Source organism: Bidens hawaiensis, unplaced genomic scaffold, assembly GCF_021521415.1.
Source record: "Bidens hawaiensis isolate Kalapana, Puna unplaced genomic scaffold, B.hawaiensis_p1.1 tig00090152_1, whole genome shotgun sequence".
In the NCBI taxonomy this organism is placed as follows: Eukaryota; Viridiplantae; Streptophyta; class Magnoliopsida; order Asterales; family Asteraceae; genus Bidens; species Bidens hawaiensis.
Window position 1 is genome coordinate 1,628 of NW_027504391.1, and position 14,297 is coordinate 15,924.

Consider the following 14,297-nt stretch of genomic DNA (forward strand, 5'->3'; position numbering starts at 1 on the left):
AGACACCCCATCTCAATTAGAAACCTTTGGACTTGGGTTTGGTTTGATATGGACCGTTTAATAATGAGATGGTCCGTCTCATTCAACTTTTGCCTAATTGCATAATAGACCATGTACTTAGAGTTTGAAAGAATGATTGAATGGTCCCTTAACTTTGAAAGTTGGTAGAAATGGCATGGAAGTTTTTGAGATTTTACAATAATCCACCTAAGGTTGGGATGTTACAGTCAAAAGGATTAGTAAAATCTTCAAACAACAAATGTTTATCACTGTTGCCAAACCTTATCTCCCGCGGCACAATCAATAACCGTGTGTATTATAGCTAGAAACGGTCTACCCAATTGACAATTAGTTTTGTGTATTTAACACTTTTAACATACTCCAGTACCAAAAAGTCAATCGGGTAGAGTGAGAATCCTCTACTTTAACAACTGCGTCTGTTACCGTGCCTCGAAGAAGCGTATGAGTCTGATAGGCTAACATCACATGGTTTCTGCTTTTTTAGAGGACCAAATTTATATAGATCATAAAAACTTCTCGGCATGATACATACACAAGATCCTAGATCTAAAAGGGCCCGGTCAAATTGAAGTCCTCCAACTTGAATTGAAATAAGGGGCATTCCTAGAACTTGGAGTTTGCTCGGGAAACATGTTGTGACTGGTTCTACTAAAGCTAAAGGATATGGGATGGTATTAGCCTCTATACCTTATCCTTGACTTTAGTAGCTTCTTCATTTTAACGGTTTTCAAAAAAAAAAGTTTTATTGTAAGATTGTATTGTGAAATGGTTTCTAGTTCGCACTCGATTAGTATCCGAATCATCAAAAACGTCATCCACCACCCCCATCAACTAAATGGGATGACTTTCGCACTAAAAGGATACGATCATTTGAAATTATACTTACAACATTGATGTGCACGTTCTCAGAGATCGAATTATGATGTTGCGGATTCACATCGATATCACTAGGTAGCTTGCACGTATTCTTATTGACTTGATCCACCTCTTCTGCCAATTCCCCACTTGTTTTTCTAAAGTAGCTTGCACGTATTCTTATTGACTTGATCTACCTCTTCTGTCTGCCACTTTATTGCAATCGTTTTATAGTAAATTATAATTGAGCTTCAAATAAAAAAAAAAAAGTAGCTTGAGGTTTCTCTTGAATCTCCATCTTTGGCACTTCTTGTTCGTATAATGCTTGTGTGCCATTGTCGTCAATAAAGCCATCATATCATCGAGTGTGGTAGAGCTTTGCAGATTACCTTAATCTTGATTTTGGTACTATATAGGCTCTAAAAATCTCACTCGACGTCATTTAAGGTAATAAAACTGGAGACTCTAAACTTCTGAAAATTGCACTAGCGTCCTGGGGCAAAGCTTTATGGGCTCTATTTGTTCTATCTGTGTACAAATTGGCTTCCGTTTGTTCTATCAGTGTCAAAACAGATATTTCTTTTCCATCCATTCATTGGTTATTGATATAAATACTCCATGAATTTTGACTGTTAGTAAAATCTTTAGATAAGGTATATATTACACTTTTTCTTTGACTAAAAGAATTACTTTTCAACACATATATACATAAAATTGGACTGCTACATAGCACACGATACCGTAGTTTTAAAACGTTATTATCTAGATTTGGAATGAGATTTAAGGTATATATGCTGTAAGTAAGATTTGATTAAGAACTATGAACATATATATCCTAGACCACACTTTAATTAATTAATTAATTAATGATTAAGAAAGCTACAATTATTACAACAAGACTCATATTCTTGTACAAAGATATTGGCCAAAGCTGCATCATTTTGCCTGTAGCTGCCCCAACATCAAAGATTCATCCCCTTTTCTTTGCTTTTCTTTCTCTATCACCATTTTTTTTCCTTTCTCTTTTTAGATTTCTATCTTTATCATCTCCCACTTGCCCTTCTGGTTTCTCATTTATTGATCATACCATATTTCAAATCCAATAATCCTTATGGACATCAATGATCAATCAGTCTTATCTGAATGTTCCACCAAACGTTGGTGTCCAGAAATCGACCGTTGTTTCGTGCGTTACGGGAAACGTGCTTGAAACAGGTACCAAACATAGCCCGCGACTTCTTAGGTCTTGTCTTGGCCCTTCTGGTGGTTTATCCGGAGTCTACACGAGCATACGAATATATGTTAATTAAATGCAAATTAAAAACACAACGTTCTGGATTAATCAATAAATTAGTATTTAAAAGTTACCTGTTGCTGTTGTTGCTGTTGCAAGATGGGAGCTCCATTTTTCATGTATGGAGTACTTAGAACCTGGAATTCATTAAAATTTAGGTGCAAAGATTAACATTATTTTCAAATGAACATATATATGTTTTAAAATAATGTTATACACTTACACAAACTTGTTCATGTAAGAACTTGATATAGTCAATAGCTTCGGACAATACAGATGCTGTATCCGTCTGTAACAAATGAATCATTCAAACAAAACCCATAAATAGTTATTTAACTAACAAATAACTTTATATAAACATATGTGAGGCATAACTAGAAAATTGGTAATTTGAGACCGTATTTTCAGTGATTTTCAACCGGTTGCAAAAGTCCTCATAGGTAAAATCCTGATTGCATTACGACCGGTTTGCGGGTTTGTGACTAACCCATCATTGTGGCCGGATTGCAAGAGTTCGCATGATAAAAATAAAACGTTCATTTTTCTAGTTTTTAATATATTAAAAAAATTAAAGAAAATTGTATTATTCTAGCCTATATTTTATAAAATTAAAATATATATAAATATGAACAGGTTAGTTTAATTGTTTGTTTATTTATAATATACATAGATAGGTTATGTGTAGTTAAACGATACAAAATGGTAACAAAACGTATGAAAACTAAAACCTAGTGTAATATTTTTTAATGCATATAACTAAGCGTTTTTATATATGTAAGCTAGAAACGTAAATATAAAATAAATGTACTTTTAACTAAAAAATCAAGTGACATAAATTTATTCTTTTTTATCTTGTAAAAGTTTAGTATCACGTAATTATTGTCAATGTATATATACATTTTTTAAAAAGCTAAGGATATTGAAAAAAACAATAAAAAAAATCTGATCATACTTTTCCGAAAGGTGAAACTAATTGTTGGAGTGCAGTGATTCTGTCCCCCATCTTCTCTTTTTTCACCTGAAAAATCCAAACATAGATTTCTTTCATTCTGTGGACATTAGAAATCAATTAAATAAATAATAATTGACCTAAAATTAAAAGCAGAAACAGATGATATTCTTCTTGTTTTTTTTAAGAAATGACCTAATCACCTAAATAGTTCGTTAACGAAATCCAATCATTGAATAACTGTAATTTAATTGAAGTTACGATATTGAACAAGTAATTTTCTAGTAAAATAACAATAACAAAACTGTAATAAAATAAATTAATAAATCGATAATACCTTAAAAGCCTGTATAGTTGATTGGTTTTCGTTTCGGGGTCTTTTGTTTGATGATGATTCACTAGTGCTCTCTTTCACTACTTTGGATGTAATCTGTTAAGTATATAAAAATAAAAATCATTTTCTTTTCTCATGAGATTAACAAAAAGAATAAGAAAAGTTAGGGTTTGAATGAAATTGTAGCTATAATAATATTGGTCATATATATTTCTTATTCTATATGTTACCTTAGGTTTATCCTCAAAGCTTGATAAAGGTAGTTGCATTTGTAACGATGGAAAAAAGCCAGACCGCATATCGTTTACTCCACCCGTAGCCGAAGCATTCCAAAACCTCGCGTTGTTAGCAAAGTGCAGCTGGTTCGCACCCATGTCCGGCAACTGCGCTTTTGAAGGTGAGTTCACCACAAAATCTTGAGGTTGAGAGGAATATTTGGACCAATTAGACGTTGACAACTCACTGCTGCCGCCGGGTACATTCAGGCCGCCGTAGCTTGACTGATACAAGGAATAATTACTCATTCCTTGATTTTGTTCAAAGCTAGAATCTTGTTGTTGTTGGTTGTTGTGGTCTGAACCGAATAAAGTTTGCATTATTGTAGAAGGGGCTCCATATAAATCCATATTTTGAAAGCTTGAATTTAATCCTTGGCATGTGATTATGCTTTCGGTGTCGCTATCCGGTACTGGTTGATCCAAGTGGAAACCCCTAACGTTAATTTGCTTGAAATCTGATGATGAATCTTGTGAACTGGCAGGATACATCTTTTGCGGTCTCCATAGGTTATTTTCAAGCGGAATATGGGTCGTGTTTGAGCTCAAACTATCTTGATCTTGAAGTAGATTCCTAAAACCACCATCACCTTTTTGATCTCCACGACTACAAATTAATTTAAAGTAAAGTAAATAAATTTAATTTGCAAGTGATTAAATGTTTAAAAGAAATACAATATTAATATATGTGTGCAATAAAGAAAAAGATAGTTATCAAGAAATGTTAGTGGACATACAATAAAGATTGATTCCAATCCAACGACTGTGGAAGTGACTGTGATGGAAGTCCCAACTCCATCATGGGTAAGGTGGTGTTAGCGCGCGTGTCGCCGCCACCAGTGTTTGCCGCTGTCGAGGTGGTGGTGGTGTCTCCGGTGGTGGTTTGGGTATCTTGGAAGAGATTGATGGAGTTGGTGACAGAAACTGAATCTAAACAAGGTCTTGCTCTTGAAGATGAATTATCCCACCAATTATCGGCCATGGATGCGGTTTCAGTCGAAGATATCGATTGGTCAGATGATCCTTTGTCAAATGAAATGAAAAGGGTGTTATTGATCTTGGTATTTATATGAAGTTGAAGATGAAATTTGGAGTGTGGGTAAGGGTAGGGGTGGGAGTAAACAAAGGAAATGACAAGAATATCGTTGACTTTTGTTGTTCAAATGAGATAGTAGACAACATAGAATTCTTTGTTGAAATCAAATTCAACTGGTCATCACTAGCTATAGATATTTTTTCAGCCAATCTTATTTCATTCTCTTTTATTTTAATATTGTTTTTTTTTCCTTTTAAGTTTTTTTTTCAAGGTATATATGTGATTTGTTTGGAATTTTGCCAATTAAATAAAAACAATAATATAACAAAAGTATGATTATAAAGTGGTTTGGTTAGTTGAAGTATCACGACAGTGTCATATAGGTAATGGTGTTTTAACTAACATACTCGTCAACTAGGGTATTGTAGCTTAACTATCACCCCATAATGTGGGGTAGCGTTGTAGCCGATATAATTACGGGTGCACCGTCTCAGCTTTAACGCCTCTGAACAACCAACCTAAAGGTTGGAAAATAGTGAAAATGAGTTTTTTTATCTGACCAGAAATGCGTATTTTTTCTCATCAACATTAGGCATAAATAATTGTATATAACTGTTATTAATGCAATTATAGTCTACTGGGTTTACATTCAATTGTTTAAGAGTTTCGTAAAGAACTAAACCGTGTCTAAAAGGATGTAAGATGAATAAGATATTGTTGTTCGAAGTTGTGTGCTTATAACTTTCAAATCTGCTAAAATGTGGAAACTTGTCCCAATAGGAGAAGGATGGAACTTTGATTGATGTACTTCATATGTAGAAGAATTCCTTAAATATTGTTTTCTTAGACAAATGAATATATACGCACTTGTGGCGTGGAATATGGGCACGATGTGGCCCTTTGATGGTGCTATTTGCACACTTGCATCACCGAGAGCCATTTTTATCTTAAGTTGGTTGAGAGGTTGAATCAGAATTTATTTGCAAGTTTGAAGGGATGTTTAGAGACACCCACAACTATATGAATGGTGTAATAACAAGGCAATAACACAATACTTAAATCAATGTATAACTACTAATTATACCAATTAAATCGCTACTAAAGATGTTTAATACAACTTAATTTTTCTTGTAATTAGGTTAAATGATTTGATATCTTTTGTCATTTCATATGACTATAAAACAAAAGTGTTACCTTAGTTGGAGATACACTTCAAACTCCACAATTCATAGAAAACATAGAGAAAGCTTTCCATCGGTCTTTTCTTTCATGTTACTTGATTCTTAGTCATTATGGGTGCTTGAGTCTTCCCCGGTGTACATAATGCTCGGTTGTTGGACCATGTGAATCGACGAGTTCTCTTGGAGACTCACAATAAGTTTTAAGTTATCCAACATAAATCCTTAGCCAACTTCTTCTTTTGTCCTTGCAATTTATTTTATTTAAGTTGTAAAAAGTATTGCTATTTATTATTTCCTTTTGTTTGTCTATTATAGTCCGTTAAAATGTGTTTTATTTATATTATTGAACTAGCTTTTGAACCCATGTATTAGAAGGGATTAAATTAAATTAGGTCTCTTATTTTAATTGTGATTCTCAAAATAATTATAAATTAATTTAATGTAGATTTAATGGAAAAAACAACGGGGTTAACAAAAGTACTAAAATAACATGATTTTAATGGAAACGTCAGGTGTTGATTTACAAGAAATTTAAAAAAGGTACTAAAGTTGCGTAGTTGGTTAAACCGCATGTATGAAAATAACCCTTAATTCAATAATGAATGAAATCCATACTGTGCTAAAATCCACTTGACAAGCTGGTTTTGTCTCATGGCCCGTGGATTGCTAAAATGAATGAGATGAGGGATTAGAAATTAAGATAAATGTAATCCTGGTATCTAAACTTCAACATTTTCTTTTATTAGTATAGTAAGATAAAATAAGATGTACTGTTATCTTATTAAACACATGTAGTTTTTTTCATTTACAATACTTATAAAATTTTGAAGAATCAAACAAAACTAGACTCATATTCTTCGGTTTAAAAAGACCATACTTCAGTTATACACCGAGCCCAAGGTATAAACCAAAAGTCTTTTTGGTTTTGAAGCAGGTTTATCATTTCTTTAGCTTAAAAAACTATACCATACATGTATCCAAAATTTATGATCTTTAATTCAATACTTTGTGTTAAAAATAACATTTTTAATTGTTACTCGTTCGATCATGGTTGAATGCAAAAATATACATATCATATTGAAACGGTGAACCAAAGTGTGTGTAGCTTAATTGTACCAAAGGGTTAGATCATGTGACGTCTCTTATAAATGGTGGTGGTTCAAGCCTTATGATGAACAAAACAATATAGATTTTGGAGTAGGTTATGGGTGTGTCAATTTTAATGATGAGTCTAACTTTACAAGTTTGGTTAGCTATGATAAGAAGTTTTAGGGTTGTAAACGAACTAAGCGTTCAGCGAACAGTTCGTGGAGAAATTCATTTATGTTCGTTCGTTTTAAAATATGAACGAACATGAACAAGAAATTTCATTTGATTAGTTAAACAAACGAAAATGAACAGAACATTCATTTATTCAATTGTGTTTGTGAACATTCGGTAAGGTATTCATGAACGTTCGCTCATATTCTTTGTATATGTTGTTCATGAAAGATTTTTTTATACATTTACTAATTTTATCTAACTATTTGATGTTTTTGATGCATGTTTTATAATCCCGGTCTTTGTTTAGTGTATTTTGGTCTTCTTGTAATAGTCTAGGGGTTGATATTGTAATTACAGATTGCACATTCGCTAAAGATGTTTAGTGAATGGGGTTTTGTTTTTTTTTAGCCATATGATAAGGATTCTTTAGCGCATTAGTTTAGTTTATAATAGGCCATTCGCTAGTGATGTTAGTGAATGGTGTAGCGTATGAAGGCCATTCATTATGCTTGTTTAGCGAATGGACCAAGAACTATAAATAGGTTGTAATTTATGTTCTAATTAACGATTGAGTCATCTATGAGATATATGTGACCAAACTATGTTCAAATTCTCTCTGATATCACACACTTACACATAATAACCCTAATTGATCTAATTTAACTATAATCACAAGACTAAATCCTAAGTTTATGCATGAAAAATGATGAATTGTGCTTCTTCATGTATATTATTTACTATATTACCCGTAGTATAAAATAGGAGAACTATATTCTCACGTGTTTTTTGCATTGTTCCCATTTTCATTCTCATTATTCACATGGAAGAATACATTGATCTCTCAATCTCTATGCTCCATCGATTTTATTTTTGTGAGTTTGTGTTCATGAACAGTTCGTAAGCACATTCATTTCCATAATGAACGAACATGAACATAGAATCTCGTTCGCTAAATGTTTGTGAACCATTCGTAAACACATTATTTCCTTAACAAATGAACATCAACACGGTCATTTGAAACTTGGTTACTATTCTATGAGATATTTCTTGTATTATATATACAAAATAATATTTAACTTTACATGTTTTATTAACGGTTGTAACTATTACTATACCAAGGGGTCTTTCTGATGGACTGCAAGCACGATGATTACGATGCTAACAAAAAGATAATTAATTGAAAAGGGGAAATTAAAATGGTCATCGTTAATCCATCATTGATTACTGAAAGATTACCGATGAACACCTTGGCTCAAGGAAGACCAATAACCATCAAAGCTTTACTAACAAACACCCAACGAGATTTAGTCGGATTCCGAGGGATTTGATTGTCGACGGTAGTCAGCATGATAATGCGAGGTTAAAAGCGTGATAAGATAATTGCTGACGATTTTAGTCGTTTGTCTTGCGAACAAGTTGTGACGGGTATCCGTCGATATTTTCGAGTCTAAAAATGGCAAGGTCTTTGTATTTTAGAAATGGTATATTATTTTTTGGGCTTGGTTTCTAGGAAGATTTTTCTTATTAATTGGAATATGCGATATTGAATCTTGTCATATGAGGATAATTTTAGTTGGTTTCCTAGAATTTTTGGTCTCAGAATTTAAATAATTTCCCATTTGAACACGCATAACCTTAGCTTTAAATATAATCCATTGTTAAGGATTTGGTATATTAACAAAGTTGGGAATCCACACGATAAGCCACTGTGATTCCCCAACTCTTTGGATGAAATGAGACACTACTAAGAGGTGGTTTCTCATGTGTGTGTGTTTTCTTCAATTGCTACACACGTAAGGGTTTTTGTTATTAAACATTTTTTGCTTAATCTGTAAAATAAATAATGTAAGACACACATTAGGTCATGTTTTCCCGTGCGTGCACATATAAAGGCAATATAGTTATACAATAAAAACGGTACAATTGATAAATCTTTTTAAATACGTTATATGATTAGACTTACGTATTACATATAATAATGAAAAATGAAAAGTTCATAAATCACTAAAATTACAAATAAATTGCAAGTTTTATATAAAATAAATTGCTACAGTTTTACTGAAACATTAACAAACTATACCTTGTATAGCAACAAAGCATTTACAAATCATATACAAATTTTTTTATTTGAATTAATTGTTAGTTTCCCTAACCATTGATGAGACCATCTGATGTCTAATTATTACTTGTACTATTAGCTACAATTCACAACAAAAATTAACCAAACTAACCATGATTTAATACCCAACACTTGTCTCATTCATTCAGTTCAATTTGTACATTTATAATCAGTTAAATAGATTGAAAGAGAGAGAGAGAAAAGGAATGAAACATTGGTTAAATTCATTTCAGCTCGATTTCAAAATAATAAGGCTTTTGTTTTCGTATGTTACACCTATATTGCTAATCAAAATACTGGACAAGGAGTGTTCCGGTTTCAACTGGTCCATACGAAATTAGTCACTTTGACCTTCTACCCATCCAACTTATGTTTTGATCTTGTAAATAAGATTTTTTGGTCAAAATAACCTAAAATAATCTAATCAATTGGTTTCTATCCAACTCGTTAATGTTTTAGATCATGTTTTAATCATGGTAACATCCAAATTTGTCATTGACAAAGGGATCTATTGCACGCAACTTGGAACAAAATATAAACCATGAGTCAATATACTTCAGGTTTGTGAGAAGAGTAAATAAGTCATTTGGGCAATCACAATCAATAAAAGTGATGATGCAATTAACATGACTTTATAATATGAATCAAACACCCTTAGTTGTAATCCATAATAAGACTAGATAATGATAAGGCTAGATAAGAAATGTTTTAAATCTTAATTAAATTTTAGTTTTAAATTAATAAATTTAATTAGAAATTATATGTTAATACATGAGAGTGCCACTTGGCTAACTACTAGGTCAACTAAGGGGTTTGTGGTTCAACCAACATTTTTGTTTATTATAATAGTAGATTTGCAATTGTAAGACGGTTGATATCTAAGATTTGGAATTGTAATGTACTTTATCTACCATGTGACTTACCATGACCTAATGTGACTTAATATTGCCTAAAGTAATCCACTAATACATGAAAATTCCTATTAAGACTTAATAGTGCACAAGTAATCATGTGAGTGCCTTAGAACACCAAAATTGCATGACATGACTTAACATGACTTTGTGTAGGTAACCATAGCCCGCTAATAAATAGCAACATCCAAGAGTGTACAAAATAATCATACACATGTCTTTAAACACAAAAAAGGGCTTGCCGTTACCTAATGTGAGTATTTGTAACCTAAGCTAACCCACAAACACATGGTAAGGCTAGTGAACGCAAAGAGTGTAAAAGTAATCATATGCATGCCTTTAATACCAAAATGATTTGTCATAATTTAATGTCGTTTTGGGTAATCAAAAGGAACCCAATAACACATAGCAAAACTCGTTAAGGTAGGAGAGTTTACAAGTAATTGTATGTGTCTCTTTAACACCAAAATGACTTATCATGATCAAATGTGGCTTTGTGTGACCCAAATAAACCCAATGGCACGGGGTAAAGCCCAGGAGTGTACAATTAAACATATGTGTGTTTTTAACACCAAATGACTTGTAATCACCTAATATGACTTTGTATAACCTAAACAAAAGTAACAAACCTTCTAACAAAACGCCACGACTCGTTAAGGCTCGCAAACGCACAATTAATCATATGTTTATCTTTATAACTAAATTGACTTGTGATTACCTAATGTGTCTTTGTGTATGCGAAAAAACGTAATAGGCTAACGCAGCTTGCTTCGCTCTTCAAGCTCCGCCCCCAAGCTAGCAATCCGAAGCTAAGTCAAATATGAGAATTGAAATGATTTATTCTTTCTCGAAGAATAGGTTGAACAACACCAAGTGTTGATCCATCGAAGTAGAGAGTATGTGTGAGAACGGTTCGGTTCGGTTATTGGGTGAAACCCAAACCGAAACCGAAGCTATCGGTTATTTTATAATACCAGCCGATCGGTTTTCGGTTATCCAATTATTCGGTTTTCAGTTATTTTCGGTTTCGGTTTCAGTTGTTTTTGGTTTTTTTATTGTGAGTAGGCATTAAAAAAATTCAAAAAATGGAGTATCTCATATATATTGAATTCAAAATACAAAAATAGGCACGTGTTACGTGGAACCAAACAAATACAAAGTTGTTTGGGTAATAGAGTTTAAAATTCAATAAAGTTTTTAATTAAAAGAACACTAAAAGTTTGGCCTGAATATTCGTTCATGATCTTATTTATCTTCAAAGTTCAAACCCAATCTTTTGCATCTTTATAATCTTCATGACCGTCAATGGTAGATTCTTTTGGTGTTTTGTTTCCGGTCATAACATCTTAGAAAAAACACATAGAAAATATATGTTCGATTAATCGGTTCAGTTCGGTTTTTTTGGGTTTTTTCACTACAACAAAAAGGGTTTTTTAGTACGCACAAAAGCGTCCTGAAATGCTATTTTATAGGACCTTTCATTTAATATGACCAACGAGAAAAGCGTTTCATGTAAAGGGGTCGTAATAAGTCCCCGAACTCAAAAAGCGTCCTGATATCCCAAATAATATTATGAAACCAATTTTATGGTCGCATAATATATCCATTAACAACCCAAAAAGCGTCCCAATAAAAACATATTAGGACATTTTTGCTATGTTTCGACATGTGCTTACGTAATTGTAAACTTTTAGTACACATACAAGCGTCCTTAAAAATAATTTATAGGACCCTGATGATGGAACATTATAGTACCAAGAAAAGGGTCCTAATATCTCAAACAAGATTATGAAACTAAATTTATGGTCGCATAATATATCTATGAACAACTTAAACGTCCTAAAAAACATATTATGACACTTTTACAATGTTTCTAACGTTTAGGACAAAAATTAAAAGTCCTAACAAATCATATTATACAACCATTTTTTAAACGTCCACACACACAATTTTACTATATAGTTATAAACATCTAAATATTGAAAGAAATAAAACTTCATCATAACAAAAAAACTATACATAAATAAGTTATAGCATTATCCAACATAAACTCTTGTAACATTTAACAAAAAAATTAAAAGCAATAAAAGAAACCAGCACCATAAAATCCCGAGTCATAATGCGTACGCCCTCAATCCTCACGGACTACCTACAAACAAACCTTCCATGTATAAGCATTAAGTTACATGTTATTAAAATTATTCGTATCAGAAGTTTAATAAATACATACCGAGATGAATGGACATGGCCATGTGATGGATGCACCAGTACAATCTTGAATTGTGGAAAATAACCCCATATGGTCTCACCAACTTTTCATCTATTTTTATTGGTACTTGAACATTTACCTCACACCATTTTGGTCCAATTTCTGGACCACCAAGTAGCTCATTTGGGTCCAAGTTCTTCACCCATCCTCTTGCTACAAGCTCAGTAGGGTTTAGAATCCTTTTGAGGAAAACTTCATCTCCGACCTAGATTTTAGTTTTCAACAAACATGTATATATTAAACTCGAGTCATTATAGTGCAAAAATCATTTCACTCTTATATATAGTTAATATATATGTAGGATTTCAATAAGGTTGTTATATCTGACCTTAAACATGTGTGGACTGTCATTTTATATGAGTTATTAATTATGTTTCGAAATTACATGTGGACTTGCCTTAAACACAACCGGTATAAGTAAATATTTAGTTTTCAGAAGAATTCTCGGTAATCACTAACAAAGTCCTAAGTTCTATTAGTATATACATAATTTCAAATAAACTTGCTTATTATTACTTCACAACTGTTATTACTATTTTCAAGCTAAAATAGAACCCACTAAACATGAACTTTAAAACTTACCAAGTCCCTTATAACAGACAATTAATATACTTGATGTGGACGCAATCAACAACACATGTACTACGTTTCGATTGGGTCAGACCTGCAACCAAAACATGTATCAATAAAGTGATGCTTTTATTTAACTATAAACATTGGAGCATTATTACCCAATTCAGTGCCTAATTTCCAACCACATAATCTTAACCCATATATTGCAGGATTTTCACTCATATCATTGCTTAATTTGGACAAAAAAAAAGGTGCAAAGTTCGACCTATAACTATACAGAGAGTTTTAACCCCAAAACATTTATGTTTAGTTATAGAAAATTAAAAAGATTAAAAACTCACATTTAAAGATCTTGTAATTGCTAAAGTTATTTGCATGCATCCATTTCTATCACTACGTTTGTGAATGGAATTTTTCTTGATTTTGCTTTCAATTATAAGAAACTCATAATTATGGTATGTCTGGTTTTAGATATAGCGTACCTATTCACCTAATTTGGTAAAATATAATAAACTAATTAACTTCTAACGTATATGATGTTATTATGCTAAACCTTTTGTATGTATAAAGAATTTCAACATCTAATGTTTGTTGGTAATTTCTATCTAAAAGAGAAGGCCTGCTCCCAAGATGGGCGAGTAGGGAGGCCTATGTTTGAGTAATCCATTATTTGTGTTAATAATTAAAAAGAAATGTGGATTTTTTTTATGACATTTCTATTAAGGTTACTTTTATTTTCTTAGACACCTCACACTATTTTACATATTAGTCTAACCTAATTGACTAAATGACTCATTTATTTATAAACAACTCAAAATAAGAAAGCCGTCATATGTACCACTACTATGCTAAACGCAAAGTAAAGCTAAAAACTATATATTAAAATGGTATACTAAGGTGGCCAAGATGGTGTTTACCTTTAATTGAGTCGTTCATAGTAAAGCTAAAAACTCGCCTCCAAATCGAACTGCTAGAAAGAAATAAAGACTTGATGAGATTCAACCAAAATAAATTTAACCACAATATTACAACTAAAGGTAAGTGAGAAGCTTGTTAACAATGAAAAAGACCTCTGACTTCAATTTCTCATCAAATACATAAAGTTATAAATTAGACGTAAATGTTTGCGGGTCAACCCGACTCAACACATACGAAAATGCCCGTCTCTACTCGTCAACTGACAACATTGCCACCTCTAGAATAGGGGATTGATCATT

The 14,297-nt window shown here is 32.3% G+C and overlaps 1 protein-coding gene across 1 annotated transcript; it reads right to left on the reverse strand.

Annotated features, from left to right (window-relative positions):
- Positions 1-1,683: 1,683 nt before the first annotated feature.
- LOC143607918 (transcription factor bHLH123-like) lies at positions 1,684-4,763 on the reverse strand. Its single transcript, XM_077083188.1, has 7 exons — positions 4,466-4,763; positions 3,684-4,335; positions 3,457-3,549; positions 3,123-3,188; positions 2,394-2,459; positions 2,245-2,307; positions 1,684-2,155 (listed from the first exon to the last, which is right to left on the reverse strand). Exons 1-7 carry the CDS (start codon positions 4,708-4,710, stop codon positions 2,012-2,014), a joined length of 1,329 nt encoding a protein of 442 aa, XP_076939303.1. The 5' UTR covers positions 4,711-4,763; the 3' UTR covers positions 1,684-2,011.
- Between the last annotated feature and the right edge of the window lie 9,534 nt (positions 4,764-14,297).

Excerpts from the sequence above, each read along its gene's own strand:
- LOC143607918 (XM_077083188.1), bottom strand. The coding sequence starts at position 4,710 with ATGGCCGATAATTGGTGGGATAATTCATCTTCAAGAGCAAGACCTTGT. Across the intron at positions 3,550-3,683 it reads GCTTTGAGGATAAACCTAAG|ATTACATCCAAAGTAGTGAA; the intron begins GTAACATATAGA and ends TATACTTAACAG. Across the intron at positions 2,308-2,393 it reads TCTTACATGAACAAGTTTGT|GTTCTAAGTACTCCATACAT; the intron begins GTAAGTGTATAA and ends AATGAATTCCAG.